Raw genomic sequence first — 23,356 nt, 5'->3', positions numbered from 1 at the left:
GACTGACTTCTGGCCAGCTTCAAGGGGCCCGTCAGTAGATACAGAAAAGAATGATCCAGGTAACCTGTCAGCTGTTTAATTAACTTTGAGTATTCCACAGTGATGGTAATTGGGTCATTCTGTCGTGTGAAGTAACAGCCGTCGTTTAAAGAACTGGGAATGTGTCCATAGCTCAGAGCCTGCTTTAAGATACTGTTACTTTGGAAGTGTGTCTCTCATGTGTATTTTTCGTCTGTATTTCCTCTGACTGACAGGAAGTTGCAGTGAAGGAACAGTTGACAGGAAAAGGGAAGCTGAATAGGAGGAGTATTAGCTCTCCAAATGTGAACAGAGTGAGTACATGGGACCCCATTCTGCGCTCTGCTTTCACTCCTCCTCTTTCCTTGGATAACTCCTTCCCATCCTCTGAATCTCATCTCGGATATCATTTCCTTCTATGAACTGATTTAAGTGTCCTCATTCTCTACCCTGAAGCATCGGTGCCACCCCTCTGTCACTGTCCTTCCTAATTTTACAGGGAAAGTACCCAGGTGAGTCCCTCTCTAATGTTTCTCATTTATCTTCATGTCGCCAGTGCCTGGCACGGTGACTCTGTTAGGTGAGTGTTTGTTGTACTAAAGCCAAACTAGCCGAATGCCTAGGGAAACTGTTTGAATTTTCTAGGCCAAACTGAATTACTTATAAATTGAGGAGAAGTCTGGACTAGGTTTATAAACTGTGATTTATCTCTACTTTCCTTACTTTTGATAAAGATATGAATATGAGAGATAGTACACCTTTGTCTGAACTTGATACCCAGAAAAGCCATGGTACAAGCATTGAAATAAAGAGCACCTGACCCTTAGCCTTGGTGTTGGAGAGGTCCCAGTGAGAGGCAGGACGGGTGTCAGGCTGGAGGGCACATGTGGCCCCGTGAGACAGAGTGACGTCACTGATGATCTCAGATGGAAAGATTGGGAACATTCTCAGGCAGTAAAAAATACCACTTTAACTCAGTGTAAATATCTTCTCACTCCTTCAGAAAATGATCTACTAAAATGCACTGGTATGTGCAGAGATTTGGTATTTAGAATCCTATGGTTTAAAATAAATAGTTTGCCTGTATACATTTGCTACAATACCCAGAGAAAAGAGTCGTCCGATTAGGACAGGGTAAGGTAACCAGTAACCTGGTATCCTTCAAATAGAAGGGGATAAACAAATGAAGTGTCTCTTACTTGGGCCCAGCCAGCTGTTGCCTCAGTGTACGCTGGATATCTGATGTTATACAAACCTCCCGTCTTAAAAATGTTAATTCAGGTTTTCAACAAAACTGCACCTGACAGTGTCCCAAAGGCCACTAGTCTAGTTTGTAACTTGGGTCTTGACAGCCTCTCTGATACCATCCAACTTCAACATTCTGTTGATTCGGTTTTCAAAGTCTTGTATTTCCAGGACCATAGATCTATGTACTTTTGCACATGAAGGACTAATCCCCCTCTTTATTTCTTTTTTAGCTGTCTGGCAGCCGACAGGATCTTATTCCATCCTACAGTCTAGGTAGCAACAAGGTGAGTGTTTGTAACTATTTTCTATCAGTCTTTGATCCGTTTCCCATTCCAGCTTTCCTCTTCTCAAATATCACACGCTAGTTTTGCGTGCCAAATTTTCTCCCAGTTTTCTGTACTATGTGAAATTTATTGGAGAGCGTTGAGTTCATTTCTTTTTATCTGCCAGTTAAAATAATGTTACCAAGACCTTATTATTACTCTACTTTCTAAGGGTTAAAAAACAATTTAGTTGCTTAAGTTCTTCTGTTGAAAATATTCTTCCTGTTTGTGTCAGAAAAGGAACTTCATGTCAGATTTTTAATAGTAAAATATTGATGAAATGATTGAACCTATATGAGGAGTAAGATTATGTCTAAAAGTTAATATTATTTGTTAGAAGAAAGAAAAATAAGTGAACAGCAATTTTGTTAGCTGGAATGTATTTACTCGCTTGTTAATATAGCTTTCCCCAATATAACAGAGTTTTAAGCATAGACAATTCATTGTCATGTATTTAAAGGGCTCACACTTGAAATTGTAACTGGATGTCACATGACACAGTTTTGTGCCTGCCGTTTTTTGAGGGACCTCGTTAGATATTGGTGCTGCCAGCTGCAGGCAGTGTGCTCTGTGTCGATATCTTCGCCCTTGAGGAGGCCAAAAGTGTCATATGAAATGGTCTGACATGAGGAAGTTGTGTCAGAGTAAAAGAAGATACAGATAAAAGAAGATTGGCTATTTAATCATTATCAAAGCTGAGTGGTATTCATTACACTATTCTTACACTATTCTTTCTATTCTTGTTAAATATTCTACAATCTGTCTTTTTATAGGTTTGAAATTTTCCTTATAAAAACTTAAGAAAAAGACAATGAAGTTGATGAACGGTTAGACTCATTTTTAAGATCTAGGTTACTAGGAGTTTACCTGAAGTAATACATAGATATGTATGTATGTATGTGTATATATCCTATTATTTCAGGCAAACTACCAGTAATCTAAATCTTAAAAATATATGTCTCAGTGTTTATAGGCAAATAACTTGCTCTCCAGCTCATCAGTTCACTGACCACCTACCATGCGTCTGAAAGTGTGCTAAGGTTTAGTACTCCTTGATACGGGCCCACTGACAGGTGTGATTAGCTCTTGATAATCATAGCATAGTTGTGATTAGCTAAACAAAGCAGAGTTTTTAGAAAATTGTGTCATTATTAATTATAAATAACTCAAGTATTTTAAGGAAAATATAAGAAAAAACATGACTTTCTGTGTTTTTTTTTGAAATCCATCTAACCCAAATCCTCTATCATGAATTCCTTGAAAACAAGTAGCCAAAATTTCTTCAGCTTTTCTCTCTCACCCTAGTTTCCTTATGTTTAAATGAAGAAAATAATAGAAAACAGTAGTATCTGCCTGAAAAAGAATTATTGTTTCATCTACACCAAATAAACAGAATAAAGGAACACAGATGCTGTAAGAGAAGTATGCCTGGGTAGAGTAGGAGCCCAGAGGAGGGAGTGGGCACTTTTATAGGTATTGTTCAGGGACCAAGAGAGGCTGCGGAGAGGGGGAACCCCCCGCCCCCAGTAAGCTTAATGCTGAAAGAGGGTAAGGTCCACCCAAGGCAGGGAAGGGTTTGAAGCAAGAGTGTGAGCAGAAGTGTGGAAGGAGGAACGAGCATGAGTAAAGCAGAGAGGGTGTAGTGTGCAGCAGAGCCCAGAGACAGGGGCCTTATTTCAGAAGTTCCTATATGATGCGCCTAGGAGTAGCGGGGGAGCTGGGTCACTTGAAGGAGTAGTTTTAAACAGTCCACCTAAACCCCACTCATGTTCCTGGCTGTGGTGTATAAAATTACGTTAGAGGGCTTCCCTGGTGGCGCAGTAGTTGGGAGTCCGCCTGCCAATGCAGGGGACGCGGGTTCGTGCCCTGGTCCGGGAAGATCCCACATGCTGCGGAGCAGCTGGGCCCGTGAGCCATGGCCGCTGAGCCTGCGTGTCCGGAGCCTGTGCTCCGCAACGGGAGAGGCCACAACAGTGAGAGGCCCGCGTACCGCAAAAAAAAAAAAAAAAAAAAAATTACATTAGAATAATGTACATGGTGGAAATGTGTACAGTTACCAATGCACAAGTGAGGGTGGGGACAGCAAGGTGGGGTAGAGGTCTCAGCAGCGGGGAGGGGGAGGGAGAGATTCGGGACATGCTCAGGAGATGGAAGCTCTAGAACTCGGCGACATGAAGAACAAGGTGGAGCCCAGGGGAGACAGGGTGACACGGGCGCTGGGTGACAGTGCGGAGAGGTGAATGCTGCAGGCGCACGTTTGGGGAAGAAAATGATTGAGGTCAATTTTGGACCAAAGGTTATGTGTGCCAGTTCAGGGGTCTGGAAGCCTGAGCTGAAGACAGATTGGGGAGCTCAGGGCCTGGTTGGACCAGCGTGAGGGATTTGAGCACAGAGGCGAGGCCGTGCGGGCGTGATGGTGATACTTTCAGGCCTGTGCAGGAGGGGAAGCCGGCCAGGGCGACGACGGACCGGAGTCCTCCAAGAGGAGAGCAGGCGCAGGAGGGCGGCTTGGAAACTGGTGCCGGAGAAAGGCGGTTTAGGAGCTCCTTCCAGACTCCTCAGAGACCGAGATGAGGACTGAAAAGACTATTTTGGGTGTGAGAGTGAAGAGTTTATTGGAGGCCTTTCCCAGGGCAGTCTCTTCTGTGGAGGACTGGGGAGAAGTACGCAGGACGTGTTTTGCGGGGGGGGTTGTGTGTTTTTGTTTTGTTTTTTTGTTTGGGTTTTTTTGGGGGGCGTGCTGCACGGCTTTCAGGATCTTAGTTTCCTGACCAGGGATCGAACCTGTGCCCCCTGCCGTGGAAGCGCAGAGTCCTAACCACTGGACCACCAGGGAAGTCCCAGCAGGGCATATATTAAATGAGTAAATAAATTACACATTTTTTGTTACTCTACCAGGACCTTCCCTTTTTCAGTCATCTTGATGTCCTGGGGCCCCTGGGTAACTTAGCGAAGATGAGGAAATTCTCCCCTCTCAGATTTTACTGGTGTCCTGATGCCGTCCCAGCAGCAAGGATCCGGCTCTGTCCGCCCTATTTCAGCATGTATTTTCAGTTTTCGTCCGACGCCTCCAAACAGTGAAGGCCCTTTTCTCCCGTTGCAGCAGTTTGCAGTCTTCCTCAGAACCTGGCCTCTCTCACCCCTCCGCAGCCACAGCAGTCCCCAGCCTCTGACGGACAGTGGAGTTCTTTTCAGGGAAAACAGAAAGGCCAGCTGCCCGTTACTAACTGTGCTCCCAGTTCAGCTGTGGAGCTATTATTTTATCTTCTTGTGAACTGTTGGCCCCCATGAGCCCTGAACGGTTACCAGGTACGGCTGGGATTCCATCCACTCCACCACTGTCACCACAGGCATCACTTGACTTCCTGCTTGTGTCCAGATCAGTAGGTTTTATGAATGTCCACATACCAAAATCAGAGACCTTTTGCTTTTCACTAGGGGAAAGGTAGAGGAAAACTGTTCTAAGATTTAATGGATGGACCTGTTTAATGAGTATGGAAATTCAGGTGATAGAGGATCATAAATGATGCTAGGAAACAAAGTGACAAGAACACTTAGCAAAGAGGGTTTGATTCCAGGCTCACTTCAGTAGGGGGCACAAAGTGGCTCCCCCGTTCGCAGGCGAGGGGCCCTCAGTAGTTTTATCATTTAAAGCAGGGCCTCTTGAGAGATCTTTAAGGAAAATAAATATGTTTTAAATTGTATTTTCTTACTAGCGAGAACAGAAACATTTCCCTCCACCAACAGCAGCAAGGAACAGAGATTCCTCCCTTTGGTCTTTTAAATGAAACAATGAAAAACATCGTCAAATATGGCATTGCTTTGAATTCAAAATTGTTATAATGCTGTGCATAATAGAACTCCTCAGGGTAGTGTTTAAACTAGTTGACATACAAATTTTCCAAGTCCTATTAAACCCCTTTACACAGCAGCAGTGCTCATAGACATATGAAATGACGTATATATGAGGGTGCCCATTGCCACCTTGTTTATAATGGCAGAAGATTGGAAACAAGCTAAATGTCCATTGGTTTGGTCTGGTTAAATCTATTTTCTCCCTGTGAGTGTGTGCATGTGCACACACATAAGTAAATGGGATACTATACAGCTGTAAAAAATAATTAGGAACCCCTCCAGGTACTAATGTGGAAGATCACCAGGATATACTTAGGGATTAAAAATGCAGTGCAGCATAGTATGCTGCCATTTGAATTATAAAAGGAGGGAAACAGAGAGGTGCGTGTGGCTGTTTATAGATTTGCTCACATAGATGCAGGAAACCCTATAAGGATATATGATAAACAGATACCATTACTTACCTGCCTGGGGAGAGAGTAGAAGCATGTGGGCACCTGAGGTAGGAGGCTTCTCACTGTGTGCCTTTTTATATTACTTGTTTTTTGGATCATGGGAACAAATTACCTATTGAAAAAAATTAAATAAATTAAAATTAAAAAATTTTATTCTCTACCCTTTATAGTAGGCAGAAGATTTTATTCTCTAGTAAGCAGTGGTTTGAGAAGGTCTTCAGTTGCTTTATCTGTAATGATTTTCGCACAAAATCCTCAAGGAGAGATTACTAAAGAAATTGTTCTGGAAAATCTCAAAGACTCATGTTGGTTTTTTTTCTTTTCTTTTGGAGACTTCCTTCATTCTGCAGTTTTCAGAGATCCAGGGAGAGGTAATTAATCCATTAGGTTTTTCCTAATGAGTGGGATACAAGTATTATCCTACTATCTAAAACATGCTTACTTTTACCTTGAGAATAAGAATGCATTTTTAAATGTAGTTTTTATAAGACGACTAAGTTTGATACTGTACTAAGTTTTTGGCTCTTACCCTTTGGTAAAAATAACTTTGGTAATCAGTATATACAATTCCTCTCAAATGTTCCTTGTTGCCTGGGCTATGAAGATATGTGTCAGAAGAGACCAGGAACGAAGGCATCTGATGGAATGTAGAAGGCTCTGGAATGTGAAGAGTTGGAGTTAATTCATTAATTAAGCAAATGATACAGTAAATGTTTGAGAACTTGTAAGGTGTCCTTTTCTCAAGCATGGGATGGGGGAGAGAAGCAAAGAAAAGAGCAAAAGTGCCTTGGGCCTTCCTTCAACGCCACAGAACTTTGCTCATTGGGACCATCTTGGCTTCCTTGCAAGAAAGTATTTAACGAAAAGGGAAGTTGAGTCGGAAATATAATTTTAACCTGGAATTGATGCTGAAAATGCTAGAAACTGTATTTTGAAAAACTTGAAAATTATAATCACATTAGTTACATCTACCTTGCAAACTCGTGTGGGCCTGTTTCTGGGTTCTCTGTTCCATTATCTATGTGTCTATCCCTCTTTCTTGATTATGAAATCAGAGTTACAGGCCAGAGAAGCTGATGTGCTGTGTCCTCCCCACCTAATGTCAGAACATTCAGGTTTAGAAGCAGGGAGAGGCCACGGAGCAAGTTCAAGTCTGCCTTTCCCTACTAATTTTCAGTTAATGTCATGGCAAAGATTAGTCAGTCGGGAGAAAAGTAATACTAAAAGGTGTGTCCGGGAGGCAGGAGCAGAGAGTGTGATAGGATAACTACTCTTCACTTTTAATTTCACCTTATGGCCTAAAAGAAATCACTCTTGAAAAGCTTTTCAATTAAGAATATAAAATATTTCTAATTGCAGTGATGTTGTTATTTACTGTTACTGGCTATTTCATCATTATTGTAAGGCAGTTTTTGTATAGGTATAATGAAAACTTAGCAAAGTTTTTGTGACCAGTCTACCAGATTAGACTCATCTTTAGGTGCAGAATTAATTTCAGCAGATTATTTTTCCATTTAAACAGTGGCTGTGCATTGAGATCTTTTGCAATCCAAGGAACTCTGTCAATGAAAAATACTGGTCTTACTTAAAGACATTTTAAATGGAATTATATGTTTTAAAATAAGTTAGTAAGATGTTTGTCAGCTTTTGATTGGAGTTTTTGATGCAATTAAAAGTAGCCAAAAGCCTAAATGAATATTCAGTTAACAAAACTGGATTGTGTGTTTTGGCTCCATCACCTTCCTGAAAACTTCAGTTATGTACTGTGGCACTAGTTAAGGCTGGTACCAAGTATGAGTCACCTCTTCTTTAGCTGCACGAGAAGCCACCTTTGGACCTGGAATGTTACTGGTGCTTCTCTTTGTTTACCTCTTTGTCACTTTCCTGATCAAAACCAGACCTCTTTATGGAATACCCAGAGCATTTGTGTCTGTCTGGAGAGCGGTGACAGCAAAACAGGAGGTGCCCAAGGGGGACCGATCAGGTCCTCAAGTCAGCTGAGAGTGTGCTGTGTTTTTCCCTGTTGGGTTTTGCTTTTAAGCATAGTGTCCATCGACAGATGAATGGATAAAGAAGATGTGGCACATATATGCAATGGAATACTACTCAGCCATAAAAAGAAATGAAATTGAGTTATTTGTAGTGAGGTGGATGGACCTAGAGTCAGTCATACAGAGTGAAGTAAGTCGGAAAGAGAAAAACAAATACCATATGCTAACACATATATATGGAATCTAAAAAAAGAAAAAAAAAGGTTCTGAAGAACCTAGGGGCAGGACAGGAATAAAGTTGCAGGCGGACGTAGAGAATGGACTTGAAGACATGGAGAGGGGGAAGGGTAAGCTGGGACAACGTGAGAGAGTGGCATGGACTTATATATACACTACCAAATGTAAAATAGCTAACTAATGGGAAGAAGCCGCATAGCACAGGGAGATCAGCTCGGTGCTGTGTGACCACCTAGAGGGCTTTCTCTAGTTGTGGCAAGCGGGGGCTACTCTTTGTTGCGGTGCGTGGGCTTCTCATTGTGGTGGCTTCTCGTTGCGGAGCATGGGCTCTAGGCACGGGGGCTTCAGTAGTTGTGGTTCGCGGGCTCAGTAGTTGTGGCTCGTGGGCTCTACAGCGCGGGCTCAGTAGTTGTGGCACACGGGCTTCGTTGCTCCATGGTCTGTGGGATCTTCCCGGACCAGGGCTCCAACCCGTGTCCCCTGCATTGGCAGGCGGATTCTTAACCACTGCACCACCAGCGAAGTCCCATTGTGGCTGATTCGGAAGGTTGATAGACATGAAAAATGTCAGAAACATCACAGATTAATCTTTCCAGATTTCAGTAGTGGAGCGTAGATTACTGTGGTAGAATTAAAAAAAAAAATAAGCCATACTCTTTGACTTTGAGAGCTGAGCTCATAAGAAAGCAGAAAGGTCTGGTGTCTGGCCAAGTCCTTTTTATTCATTGCCCTGAGTTGATCTCCCTCTGAAGTACCTTTAACTGGGATACTTCCTTTTTTCTTCCCCAACATTTCAGTAAAGGGAGAATAACCCTGGACGAGCCAAGCATGTGAACTGTATTGGAAAGACACTAATTGCCTTGTCCCTGTGTGGCAGTGTGTGTTGCTAGACCCCGGACCACAGATTCCACTCCTGGCAAGAGAATGGATATGTACAGCCAGAGGGAAAGAATATAGTGAATGATTTCAGTGGAGCATTTCTCCAGAGATCTGCAGGTGTCAGAAAGAGGAGGGAGGAGCGTTGTACCCAGTTTATCATCCAAATTTGTTGTTCCCTTGGAAGCAGAGCCTGTTCTGTCCCAGAGCGATTTGAGACACTCTGTGTCCCCGTCTCTGGTTGGTGAGACTGTGAGATGCCTCAAGGTTAAGAGGGCGGTTAAGGGAGATGGATGAAATGTGTCTCTGTTTTTCATTCTCTGATGGGGCCAACAATATGGCTTAGGCTCTGTGTAAGTACCGTGTGCATCCTTTCAAATGTTTTTACTTGAGATATTTGAATATATGAGACAGTAAGAGTTATTGCCTCCATTCAGATTTGGGAGTAACATTGTGTGTGGGAGTTCCAGCTGGTAAAAATTACCCGGGAAGCTAGCAGAGCCCTGAGTGTGCCTTGGGCAAGAGGTGACACCTACATTGTTTGTCATTGGACCACACCAAATGGCTGAGGTGCTGACTCCAAATCAGCTGCTTCGTTTTCCTAAGGGACAGAGTCCCACTATGTCAGCCGCCAAAAAGGAAGAAAAATGTAAGGTATGAAAACAGATTTATTCTGAAATTAAGTGCGTTGTCTTCAGAACAACCTTGCATGAGCTTAAACCCTGTAAAGAAAGCATGAGACTTTTCTTCCCCTGAGAAGCTCAGTAGAGTGTTGACTTCGTTGTCCCGTCACCTGATGGTGATGTCCCAGAGTACACAAAGCTGCAGCTTCCCAGACAGATAATTAAATTTAAATGCAAAAAAGTTAATGAAACATTAAAGTATGTACATCAGTGTGGAATTCATAGTAACACAAGTGCTCCTGCAGTGACATGTTCATAGTTCATTTCCCTCATCATCTCTTCATGTCTCTCTTGCTTCCTAGCTTCCCACTGTTGAGCATCATACCGTTTTGTTAAAATATCAAGTGCTGAGAGAGTTCCTAGGGAAAACGGCCTTCTGTAAGATAAACAGGATCCAGATCACTTAGGGCTTATCGATTTTATGATCAGTACTTCGGTGGCTGCTAAAAGCAGATAGGTTTCCAGTACAGGTTGGCAACCTAAGAGGGCTTTCTTCCCCCATCCACCTTCAGGAGCAGCAAAGAACTTACTTTGCAGGTGATTACTAATGAAGACTCAGGTTGATCGTCAGGGTCACTCATCTGTGGAGTACTGGCTTAAACTAATATACAGTACCATTTTTTAAACTCTGGTGACAAAGCAGTCAGTGATTATCAGAGGACCAAACGAGAGCGTACAGTATTTAAAAGAGTTGTGTCTCGTCTCCATTACCGGTTTTTATGCTGGTAGCATGGGTTGGGGTTTATTTCTTTCCTGGACGGGACTGATGTGCAAAGTGTTTCAGTGCCGTCACCATGTTTATGGCTCAAGTTCTAGACAGGTAAACTAGTCCATCACCTGTTGGGCATTGTTTTTGTATTATGCAGTGAAATCTCTTTAATGGGAATTTACAAGACAAGTGGAAAGTACAGTCAGACTTGTTAATTCAGAGACTACCATTATTGGCAACCTGCGACTACTTGGTTTAGGCTTACCTGGAACTCATCTTTAGTATCTGTTAAAAAAAAAAAAAAAGAGAGGCTTGGTAATATGCTGTTCTAGAGGTTTTACTTTCATGAATGGGATGTGGCGGAGGAGGAGATGGCGGACTGTATTAGAGTTGTTCCTAGGTTTCAGTCGAGAATCTGAAGTGAAAGAGGGTATCTTGAGGCACAAGAGCCGTGAGGGCCTAAGGAGCAGGGTGGAAGGGAGGATTTCGAAAGGAATGTCTTACTAAATCCCTGTTTTGTGAGAAGCAGCATGATACAGGAGAAAGAATATCAGGAGGCTGTACATTGTAGTAAGCAGTAAACCAAGGTTTAGTTCATGTGATTTTGTCAGTGACATTGCATCATCTCACAGATTGACCAAGTCCTCAAGTCTAGGAGACGCAAAGAAGGTGAGTCTCTACTTTCAAGAGCTGCTGTGAGGGAGGAAGGTGCACCGTTGCTGGCACAGGTCTTTGCGTTGGCAGACATGACCACCTTGCCCTGTCCCTAGCCCAGCGGGAAGTGAACACCAGTGTTCACAGGTGTGCAGTGGAGCGACTGCAGGTACAGGAAGACCACCGACAGCATGAGAACTTGCTATTCCTGTACTATACTGTCAACCTCTTGAATTTTGACACCTAAAATTTTTAATAAAATAGAAATGCTTTAAAAAAAAACAAAACTTCAGACTGTATCTTTATCCTAGAAGTTCATTCTGCATTTGGCTTCAGTCCTGCCTTAGGCAAATGTTTAGCCATTTGGACAAAATGGGCAAAAAACATGAACAAACATTTCTCCAATATACAAATATATGAGTGGCCAATAAGCACACGAAAAGATGCTCAACCTCACTAATCATAGGGGATACCCAACTGTGAGGTGATATTATTAGGGAGAGCGATTCTATAAAGAAGAGGAAAAGTACAAGAGGAAGAGTACTTAGGTAATAAGATTTATCATGTCTTATAACAAGAATAAAACTTTAGTAATGTGTAACAGATTTCTCTTCAGTATCTTTAGATTTTTTTGTTAATTGATATGAATCAAAATTCCCGATTTTGTCCTTAATAGGGCCGGTGGGAAAGTCAACAGGATGTATCGCAAACTGCCGTTTCTAGAGCAATCACTCCGGCTGCCCCATCTCCCCCTGGTCCCCAAAATAACCATTCTCCTAATCCAGGTAAGTTATATTTTCATTTTTCAATCACTGTCATGAAATTTGAGCATCTTTCAGAAGTAGTTTAAATCAGGATTTCCTACCAGGTAACCACTGTCCTACTAGTTAATGCCTATCTGAATTTTTCCCTTCCTTATCATAACATGTTGAGTCACATTGTTTTGAATGTTGAATTTATCTTGCATTCCTGTGAGAAATACCACTTGATCATGATGTGTTATCCTTTATATTTGTTTGATTCTGTTTGCTAATATTTTGTTTAGAGTTTTTGTGCCTGTGTTCTATGATGAATATATGTACCTTTTTCATAGCATTGTCTTTGTTAGGTTTTGGTATCATGATTACGTTGGTTTCATAAAGTGACTTGAGAAAAATTTCCTCATCTTTTTTTCCTGAGTTTATGTGAACTTGGTATTACTACTTCCTTAAATGTTTGACAAGATTCACCAGTGACACTCTCTGGGCCTGGAATTTTCTCTGTGGGAAGATTTTAGATTATGACTTCAATTTCTTTATTATAAAGTTAACTTTTTATATTTCTTTATAAGTTTTCATAAATTATCTTTTTTAGGGAAATTTCTATTTCACCAAAGTTATTAAATTTATTTCCATAAATGTTACAGTGTTCCTTTATTGATCTTTTAATGTTTATAGGATCTGTTGTGATGTTCATTCTTTTTATTCTAAATAGATAATTTTTGTTTTCTTTCTGTTTTTCTTAAATACTTTTGAGACTGGTTTGTCAGTTTTCTTTAGTCTTCCCACAGAGCCAAGTTTCGTTTTATTTTCTGTTTCACTGATTGTTATTTCTTTCTGCATTTCACAAATTTTGGCACGATGTGGTTTTTTTTTTATCATTCCGTTCCAGATATTCTAATTTCTCTCTGATTTACTCTTTGACCCCTGGGTTATTGGGTAGCATATTAATTCATTTTTATATATCTTGGGGGTATATTATTATTATTGATTTCTTATTTAATTTCATTATGAGCAGAGAACAGACTCTTCAAAATTTCAATCTTTTTAAATGTTTTGAGACTATATTCTATCTTAGTGAACGTTCTATGTGTATTTGAAAAGGTCTATTCTGTTTTGGGCACAGTGTTCTTTATATGTCAACTAGATCAAGGTGGTTGATAACCTTGTTCAAACCTGCTATATCTTTACTGATTTTTTTCCCCTCATATTTGTTCGGTCGGTCATTGAGAGAAGGTGTTGAATCTCTAAATAATGATTGTGAAATTGTCTATTTTTTCCTTTAATTATAACAGTTTTTGCATGATTCATTTAGAAACTCTGTTACTGGGTATAACACATTGGGATTGTTATTTTTTGCTGACATAGTGATGGTTCTTATTATGAAATGTCCCTTTAGCTCTCTGGTAATACTCTTACTTTGAAATCTGTCTTGCTTGATATTAGTATAGCCACACCGACTTTCTTTTGCATATTGCTTGCATGGTGTATCTTTGCCTCAGTCTTTAAAATTTTAGCCTATATTTATCTTTAAGAGTGGTTATCTTATAGACAGCATATTTAGGTTTAGTGTTTTTTAGTTTTTTTTTTAATCTAGTCTGACAATTTCTGCCTTTTAATTGGCATATTTAGTTCTTTTACATCTAATATTATTATTGTTATGTCTGCCATGTTGCTGTTGGTTTCTATTTGGCCTATTTATTTATTTTTTCCTCTGTAATCTGTTTTCTTTTGGGTTAATTGAAAAATATTTTGCAGTATTTTATTTTTTCTTTGGCTTTCTGGTATACCTGTATTTATTTATTAACATCTTTGTTAAATGAGTCTAGTAGGTATCTTTAATTTTACCACAGTCTACTTAGAATTAATAATTACCACTTCCCACTGCACAAATATAAGAATCTTGCAACAGTGTAATTCCATTTACCTGTTCCCCCACCCCTCTTATTTTGTATTATTGTTGTATCTTTTGCTTCTATAGGTGTTGTGAACCCATTTTACAGTGGTTGTTTTTTTTTTCTTTTTTTCTTTAAAACAGCTATTTGTCTTTTAAGGAAATTAAGAAACTATAGATTATCTTTTATATTTTCCTTCATATTTATTATTTCTGTCACTATCTACTCCTTCCTGAAGATCATATATTCATCTGATATTATTTCTCTTTAGCCTGAAGAATATCCTGTATTATTTCTTATTGTGCAGTTTTCCTTGAGAAGAAGGGTTTCCCTTTTTGAGAATATCTTTATTTCACTTTTTTCTTCAAAGGATATTTTCACTAGATAGAGAATTCTGAGTTGATAGCTTGTTTTCTTTTAGCTCTTCAAAGACACTGTGTTATCTTTTACACTTCTTTTCTGATGAGAATTCAGCCATCATCTGTGTCACTTTCCCATGACATGTAGTATATCTTTGTTTACGTTGTTTGCTTCCCAACTTTTCTCTTTATTTTTCTTCTTAGCAAGTTGGGCAGTGATGTGCTTAGGTATAGTTTTCTCAGTGTTTATCTTGCTTGGGTTTCACTGATGTTCTTGGGTCTGTACATTGAGATTTTTCCAACAATTTTGGGAAATGTTCAACTCTTAGTTAGTTACATTTTCCCCCTGCCCTTTTCTCTCTACTCCTTCTGAGAATCTAATTGCACACGTGTTGTATTGCGTAATATTGCCCTATGGGTCACAGAAGCTCTATTCTATTTTGATTTTAATTTTTCATCTTTTTATCTTATTCTTGTTTCTTCTGATTAGATAATTTCTACTGCCATTTCTAGTCTTCTATTAAGCACATCCAAGAATTTTAAAATTTCAGTTATTCTTCTTAGTTCTAGAATATCCATTTGCTTCTTTTTTTTTAATAGTTTTAATTTCTCTGCTGATATTTCTTTCCTACCTGTATATTTGTTAAGACCATATCCTTTTTTACATCTTTGGACCTGTGTATAAAAACTGCTTTTAAACTTCTTACCTGCTAACTCCAGCATCATGACCAATCTCCTAGTCTTTTTCTGACAGCTTTTTTCTAGACTATGGGTCATATTTAATGAGTTTTGACAAGTTAATTTACTCACATAACTTACACCCCAGTTGAGCTCTAGAAGATTTATGTGACTCCAGTTACTCCCCACAGTGCATCAGTGTTCTGATTTCAGATTAGTTTTGCCCGTTCTACGGTTTCATTTAAATGGAATCATATAGTATGTGCTCTTTTTGTGTTGGGCTTCTTTTGCTCAGCATATCTGTTCAAGTCATCCATACCATTGCATGTATCAGTAATTTATTCTTTTTTATTGCTGAGAGATATTTCACTATCACAGTGGAATTTATCAGTTTTTAACCAGTTCTCCTGTTTATGGACATTTGGTTTGTTTCCAGTTTTTGGCTACTGTGACTAAAGCTTGTTCTTGTATAGGTCTTTTTTTTTTTTTTTGCGGTATGTGGGCCTCTCACTGTTGTGGCCTCTCCTGTTGTGGAGCACAGGCTCCAGACGCGCAGGCTCAGCGGCCATGGCTCACGGGCCCAGCCACTCCGCGGCATGTGGGATCTTCCCAGACCGGAGCACGAACCCGTGTCCCCTGCATCGGCAGGCAGACTCAACCACTGCGCTACCAGGGAAGCCCTGTATAGGTCTTTTTGTAACATTTCTGTTGAGTAAATACCTGGGGTGAAATTACTTGGTCCTAGACTACTACCTTGTTTAAAAAGTCTGTAAATTAAAGAAAACATTCTAATCAGTGTTTACTTGATTTGCGTATTCCTGCTCCTCATTCCATGCTTCTGAGTTTAGTTTCTTTTTTAGTGACTATATAGCCATCATTAGTGCTTTTAGCAATCATCTTTTTTTAGTGACAAAGTGTTTCTTTTGTATGTTAAAGTTTTTATTTTGCTCTCACTTTGAAGAATCCTTTTACTATGGAAAATATCACACATACAAAGTGGAAAGAGCATTATGATGTGCCCTCGAGGGCCCCATGCTGATTTCAGAACGATCAGTGCATCACCAGGCTTACTTGTCTGTGCTCCCACTACGTCCCCACACCCTCTCAGAATGACTTTGAAGCAAATCTCAGATATTATCTCATCTGTAAATATTTGTACATGTATTTCTAAAGTAATACCCACAGTAACATTTCATTCCTAAGAAAAACGAAAGATAATTCCAAAATATCGTTAAACATCTAGTCAGTGTTCAGATTTCCCCAATTGGATCAAGAATATCTCTTAGTCGTTTTGAATGAAAATCCAAGTAAGGTTCACACATTGTGATTAGTTGTTACGTGTCTTAAGTCTGTTTAGTCTATATGCTCCTCTTCATCTTTTTTCCCTGTTGTGTTGTATTTGTTGAAGAGACCAGGTTTTGTACACAGACTCTACATTTTTATTTTTACTGGTGACATCCTCACCAGGTTATTTAAACATGATTCTGTGTCCCGTGTATTTCCTGTAAATTGGTGGTTAGATCTACAGCCTTGGTCAGATTCAGGCTAATTTGAGGGAGGGACGGAAGGTAGGGTAAATGAATGGGTAGTTTTATGTACTTCCCTTAGGAGACACATCATGTCTGATTATCTCTCTTTCTGTGATAGATGCAGCCTTTAGTTGATTATTGGCTAGATATTTATTTAATGAGAGGTCATCCTCACTCTAGAATGTTAGTTTAACTGCATGTAAAACTTTAGATTATTCCTAATTTTTTTCTTAGCATTTAGATGATTATATCTTCTAGCTCTTTATTCATCTTAAACTTTTTGTTTGTTTGTCTCTTCTTTTTTTTTTTTTTTTGGTGGCCATGCCGCGAGGCTTGCAGGATCCTAGTTCCCTGACCAGGGATTGAACCCGGGGCCCTTAGCAGTGAAAGCATGGAGTCCTAACCACTGGACTGCCAGGGAATTCCCTTGTCTCCTCTTTTTTGTTTCTCTCATCCCTATTTTTGCTTTTGACTTATCTCTTGGCAAATAGCTTTCTCTTTGCTGTATTTTTTTTAATGATAGAGCTCATGATTACAGAATATCCTTCTGTAACTTTTCATAGTTTACTTAGAGTTAATAGTCCTTTATGGAAAAGGTAAAACCTTAACCGTACAGGTCCGTGCACCATCTGTACTGCCAATGAACTTGCATCGTCTTGGTCCAGCATGGAGTAGAGGTGGGGATGGTCATGTGCTTCTCTTCAGGCAGCCTCATGTACAGATGCCTCAAGTTGACTGGCTTCTTCTTTTTAAAGTGTTAATTAGGGTACAGTTTTTAAGTCACATATGACTTGGATTAGTTTTTCTTGAAAATTTAGTTTTATTCACTAAGAATAAAGAATTATAAAGAATAAAGCATTAATAAGTCTCCTAATATCATAGGCGTTATCTGCATGTCTGACCCCAGCCTTGGGTAATTAAGAGCAGGTAAGAACAGGGTTGGTTCAGGGCACTTGTCCCTCTCTTGTGAAAACAACTCAAACACCACTGTCTTCCTGAAAGGTCAGTTTCATCATCTTCATTCAGTAAACAGCATGAAAAATTATAGTTGAATAAGATATGGTCCCTGACTTTAAAGAGGTTAAAGTCTGGATGGAGAGCTATACGAGTGTGTCATTGGCTATGTGATTTAAAAATGAAAAGCCCCATTTTATTCTAGGGCAGAAGTTATTGGGTTGGCCAAAAGGTTCATTTGTTTTTTTTTTTCTGTAAGGTGGCTCTAATAGCACTTGGTTGTCTTTAACTTCATTTGAAACAATTTTGTTAGATTGTATTGTGACAGCTCTCATATCAGCGTGCATTTAAAAAAAGACTTATCAAAATTGGTGAATTTTTCTGTAGCCGTTTTAATATTGAAGGTGGAAGAAAAAAGCAACATTTTCGGCATATTATGCTTTATTATTTCAAGAAAGGTAAAAACGCAACTGAAACGCAAAAACAGATTTGTGCGGTGTATGGAGAAGGTGCTGTGACTAATTGAACATGTCAAAAGTGGTTTGCGAAGTTTCGTGCTGGAGATTTCTCGCTGGACGATGCTCCACGGTCGGGTACACCAGCTGAAGTTGATAGCGATCAAATTGAGACATTAATTGAGAACAATCAGCGCTATACCATGAGGGAGGTAGCCGACATACTCAAAATATCCAAATCAAGGTTGAAAGTCATTCGCATCAGCTTGGTTACGTTAATCGCTTTGATGTTTGGGTTCCACATAAGTTAAGCGGGGAAAAAACCCCTTCTTGACTGTATTTCCACGTGCGATTCTCTACTTAAAAGTAATGAAAACGTTCTGTTTTTAAAACAAATTGTGACAGGTGAAGAAAAGTGGATACTGTACAATAATGTGGCAACGGAAGAGATTGTGGGGCAAGTGAAATAAACCACCACCAAATACACCAAAGGCTGGTTTTCATCCAGAGAAGGTGATGTTGTGTATATGGTGGGATTGGAAGGGAGTCCTCTATTATGAGCTCCTTCCAGAAAACCAAACGATTAATTCTAACAAATACTGCTCCCAGTTAGACCAACTGAAAGTAGCACTCGATGAAAAGCATCAGAATTAATCAACAGAAAATTCATAATCTTCCTTCAGGATAACGCAAGACTGCATGTTTCTTTGATGACCAGGCAAAAACTGTTACAGCTTGGCTGGGAAGTTCTGATTCATTTGCTATATTTACCAGACATTGCACCTTTGGATTTCTATTTATTTCGGTCTTTACAAAATTCTCTTAATGGAAAAAATTTCAGTTCCCTGGAAGAATGTAAAAGGCATCTTGAACAGTTCTTTGCTTAAAAAGATAAAAAGTTTTGGGGGCTTCCCTGGAGGTGCAGTGGTTAAGAATCCACCTGCCAATGCAGCAGACACGGGGTCGAGTCCTGGTCCAGGAAGACCCCACATGCCGTGGAGCAACTAAGCCCGTGCGCTGCAACTACTGAGCCTGCACTCTAGAGCCCGCGAGCCACAACTGCTGAAGCCTGTGTGCCTAGAGCCCGTGCTCTGCAACAAGAGAAGCCACCGCAATGAGAAGCCTGCGCACCGCAACGAAGAGTAGCCTCTGCTCTCTGCAAATAGAGAAAAGCCCACGCGTAGCAACAAAGACCCAACGCAGCCAAAAATAAATACAAAAAAAAAAGTTTTGGGGGCTTCCCTGGTGGTGCAGTGGTTGAGAGTCCGCCTGCCAATGCAGGGGACACGGGTTCGTGTCCCGGTCCAGGAAGATCCCACATGCCACGGAGCGGCTGGTCCCGTGAGCCATGGCCGCTGAGTCTGTGCGTCCGGAGCCTGTGCTCCGCAACGGGAGAGGCCACAACAGTGAGAGGCCCGCGTACTGCAAAAAAAAAAAAAAAAAAAAAAAAAAAGTTTTGGGAAGACGGAATTATGAAGTTGCCTGAAAAGTGGCAGAAGGTAGGGGAACAAAAGGGTGAATACATTGTTCGATAAAGTTCTTGGTGAAAATGAAAAATGTGTCTTTTATTTTTACTTAAAAACCGAGGGCACATTTTGGCCAACCCAATAGTACTTGACCAGTTAGTGACAAGGCCCAGGGTTGGATTACCCTTTGGATTTAATAGGCACGATGGATATTAGAGCATTTTAGAAGTACCCCAATTGCTGCGATTTAATTGGAAAAGGAAACACCATTGTGTTTGAGGGTAACTATAATAAGAGCATGTCTTTTAATATTAATTTTTTTAAGGATACGTTTTTTGATTTATATTGTTAGATTTGCTTACAAAGGATATATGGCCAATTTACAGTAAGGAAGATGTCTCTGTAATTGTTTTTGCCTTATCTCTTTCCCCTTCAATATTTTTGGCAGGACTCAGTAGCCTGGCAGCCTCCTACTTGAGTCCCGTAAGATCCTTCGTGCCGCAGATGCCGAAGCTGCTGAAGTCTCTCTTCCCCGTCCGCGACGAGAAAAGGGGCAAACAGCCATCTCCCCTCGCACATCAGGTAAACGCATCACGAAAGCAACAGTGCCCGTGCTCCTAATAGGTTGCTGGCGCAGTGATGCTCTGCGCTGCGCTGCAGCTGGAAGGGGAGGGTAGCAGCCCGGGGGGCGTCAGGGCTGGGCTTTCAGACCTGGTAAAAAGCTCTGATCGTTTCTCTTCCACTCTCGTCGGAGATAACAGAGCTGTTTAAACGCACTGACGCTCTCAATCCTTTTTTGCTTTTAAAAAATGCCAAGTACGCTACTAATGTGATTTACGGTCGTACCACTTAGAGCCACAATAGTGAAATTTATGAAGTGCACTTAGCGCTGTTTGTGTACTGCCGAACAGAAAATGTAATTCTGTTTTTAATTCTTGATTTCGTTTCTTATTTCACACAATTTTCCATCATCCCTGTCCTTGCTGCTCAACCTTTTTTCCTCTACTGTGGTTTACCTGTTCTTTCACTAAAATATTAAAAGTGATAACTTGTCTTGTTTCCCCTTTTTATTAAAGCTCTCTTCCCGGCCTTAGAAGAAGTTTTAGAGAAGGTGTTAAAGGGTTTTCCAAATAATCAGGAAGCTGCTCTTGGGTGACGGTGCGTGGGAAGCCTGTTGGAAATGCAATTTTTAGCCCATATAGGTGTGAATTCAGCAGAAAATGATAAATGAGGATTTATTTATACTCATTTGGAAACACATACAGTGCATGTTCAGTTGTTGAAATAGGTCTTTTGACATCAGCTTCTCCATATTCACTTAAACATTCAAGTTGCAGAAATGTAGGTGAGTCTCCTTGGCTGAGACCTTAACTATAAAAGACTTTTCTAAGTTTATGAGTGCATATTCAAGGGGGATGGTATTAGTTTTGTAAGGTTGCTGTGCAGATACATAATTTTTTCATTCTAGGATTATATGAACATATATATCAGCATAGATGCACACATATTGTATGAAAAAAATTAAACATCGGGATTTTTGGAAATGTTTAAATTTAACCGGGCACTAACGGGTGCTTGACAGTTATCAAAATGAATCTGAGATGGCGAGAGCTTAAAAGAAATAGCAAGTCTAATATTTGGTGGGGGTGAGGGTAGGCAAAAAAGATTTTGCCACGGGTTCGTTATAGCATACTTAATTCTGTTCTAAACTGCTACATCGTTGTTTCACAAAGTATGATTCACTTACTGTTTGTGCCAGAATTTCCATGGTAGCTTTTTAAAAAGGTAACCTTAAAAAAATACAGCCCGACCTTAAAAAAATATAACTCATAGCTCACCTTGGGGCATCTAATAATCTGCATTTATAAGCACCCAAGGTGATTCTTATTCACATTAAAGTTTGATATCCACTGTTTTTCAATTGCTGTTTGGTGAAGACAGAGTTACGTAAGTTAAAGGAAATTGGAACCGTATTAGAAGTCCTTGAATCAGACTACCATTGTTATAATTATCAGCTACTTTAAGCTTTTGATGTAGCAAGTCAAATCACCTGCTACCATAAGAAGTTACTTTTACTGTTTTGCCAGTGAATGATTGGTTCCTTTGGATATGAGAGGAACAGCAGTGGTTTAGAAAGAAATCTAGTGATTGGTGGATAATCTCAATTTGTAATGTCCAGTTCAAGAGAGGTAATCTTGAAATATTTTGAAGATATCTTAAGAATATTCGTTCATTCAGTTTACTTTTTTTGAGCGTATATGAGCAAAGGTGTTACAAAAAGTGGCCCCAAGTGCTGCATAGTTCATAAATAAATGTGAATGTCAATACAAAAGTGGCCTTAACAAAGATGCTCAGTGGTGGAGCTAAACTGTTCCATTTGGTTGGTGAGATCCCCACTCCCTTGAAGGACCGTTTCTCAAGGTCACCAGAGCTCCATCTTGCCTGCACTTCTCAGTCCTCATCTGACTTGACAATCGTGCAGGAAGCATTTGTGTCTCTGGGCTTTAGTGCTTAGCGCTGAGTTTGCCTGGCTTCCCTTCTGTTGGCTGCTCAGTCTTTCTCAGTTGCCTTTTCTGGGACCCTTTATTCCATCAAGCCGCTGATATTCAGGTGTTCCAGAGCTCCCTCCCAGGTAACCTCATCCAGCTCTTTGGCTTTTAACTCTTTATGCATTGACGATGCTCACATTTCTATCTCCAGCCCAGGCTTTGCCCCTGAGCTCTGGCCTCGTGGAGCTAACCGCCTGTTCAGCTTTTCCACTTACAAATCCATTAGACATTGACATTTTACAAGTTCAAAGCATTACTCCTGGTTTCAGCTCCCAAGTCTGTCTACTCCCAGCACAGAAAATACTTACAAAATACATGCCCATCTCAGCGTGTATAGCACACGTGTCCACCTAGTTGCTTCACCTCATAAATAGTCCATCAGTAAAATTTTGTGGGTACCACTTTCAATCCAGTGACTTCTCGCCATCTCCATTTCTGATCACTCATGCATGCCATCGTCTCTTGCCTTGACTGTGCAGCAGCCTATCCGTTGGTCTAACTGATGCTTTTTGCCTCACCCAGTCTTGTCATTCACAGAGAAGCCAGAGTGAGCTCCCAAGGCCTTACATTAGTTCATGGCTTGAAACCTTCCACTGCTTCTCTTTGAATAAAATCTATTCCTTACTGTGGTTTACAGTGTCCTATGTGATCTAGCCCCCTGACTTTTAATCTGTATTCCCTTTATTTTATTTTATTATTATTTATTTATTTATTTATGGCCGTGTTGGGTCTTCGTTGCTGCGCGCGGGCTTTCTCTAGTTGCGGTGCGTAGGCTTCTCATTGCAGTGGCTTCCCTTGTTGTGGAGCACGGGCTCTAGGGAAGTCCCTATTCCCTTCATTTTATTCTTTGTTCACCATGCTAAGGCATATTGGCCTTTTTGTTGTTACTGGTTGTCACATGAACCATGAAGCTCCTTTTGGTCTCAAGAGTTTTTGCACTTGCTTTTCCTTCTACTTGGACTGATCTCTCCCAAAGTCTTTGCATGGCTACTAGGTCTCTAGTAGACTGGTCTGGTAATAGCATGGTCAAGAAAGACAACTCTAAGCAAATATGTTTGAGTTTAGAGTGGCCTGAACCAACCTAACTAAAACAACAGCATCTACCGTACATATTACAGCGTACTCCCATATTTAATCTTTTCATTGGGAATTATTGTTATGTTTATATGCTTATTGGTTATCTCCACTCTAGAATGTAATTCTTCAGGGCAGGGGCATAGTCAATGGAAAATATATGTTGGTTGACCATGGACATTTGTACAGCTCGTAATGTTAGATAGTTTGAATGTACCATGTGTCATCCAGTGGTGTAAAGGACTGTGGTTATAGTTCAGAGGTGAGAGAATCACATCTGAGTGGGGATTTGAGATATCTAGGCATATTTATGAAGTTTCTTTCCTAGATTAATGCAGGTTCCACTAAAGAACTATTCTTAAAGGAGGGGAAAGCTTGAGCTTCTCATTTTGGACTTAGTTGATCAAAGATGCTTGTGTTCTCATTTTTGCTATCCCTGCTAAAGCTTTCAGAGAAGTAAATTATAATTTTACATGACAGTATCAGTATAGAGATGTCCCTTACTAGGACCACGTTAACTTTGCTTTAAATTGCTGCCACGTAAATGACGTTTCATCCTTGGAATTAGGGCACTTTAGCGTCAATGGAAT

The 23,356-nt window shown here is 40.3% G+C and overlaps 1 protein-coding gene across 1 annotated transcript in view; it reads left to right on the top strand.

Annotated features, from left to right (window-relative positions):
* Positions 1–23,356, top strand: part of KIF13B (kinesin family member 13B) — a 188,114-nt gene that overhangs the window by 139,369 nt on the left and 25,389 nt on the right. Inside the window, exons 34-37 of the mRNA XM_081237002.1 lie at positions 255–332; positions 1,497–1,550; positions 11,726–11,834; positions 19,592–19,725. Coding sequence (XP_081093128.1) covers positions 255–332; positions 1,497–1,550; positions 11,726–11,834; positions 19,592–19,725 — 375 coding nt within the window. The remainder of the gene's footprint in view (positions 1–254; positions 333–1,496; positions 1,551–11,725; positions 11,835–19,591; positions 19,726–23,356) is intronic.

The sequence above is a fragment of the Mesoplodon bidens genome, assembly GCF_964165515.1.
Source record: "Mesoplodon bidens genome assembly, chromosome: 6".
Lineage (NCBI taxonomy): Eukaryota > Metazoa > Chordata > Mammalia > Artiodactyla > Ziphiidae > Mesoplodon > Mesoplodon bidens.
Note: the sequence above shows the minus strand (reverse complement) of the source record. Positions and strands in the feature narration are given on the sequence as shown.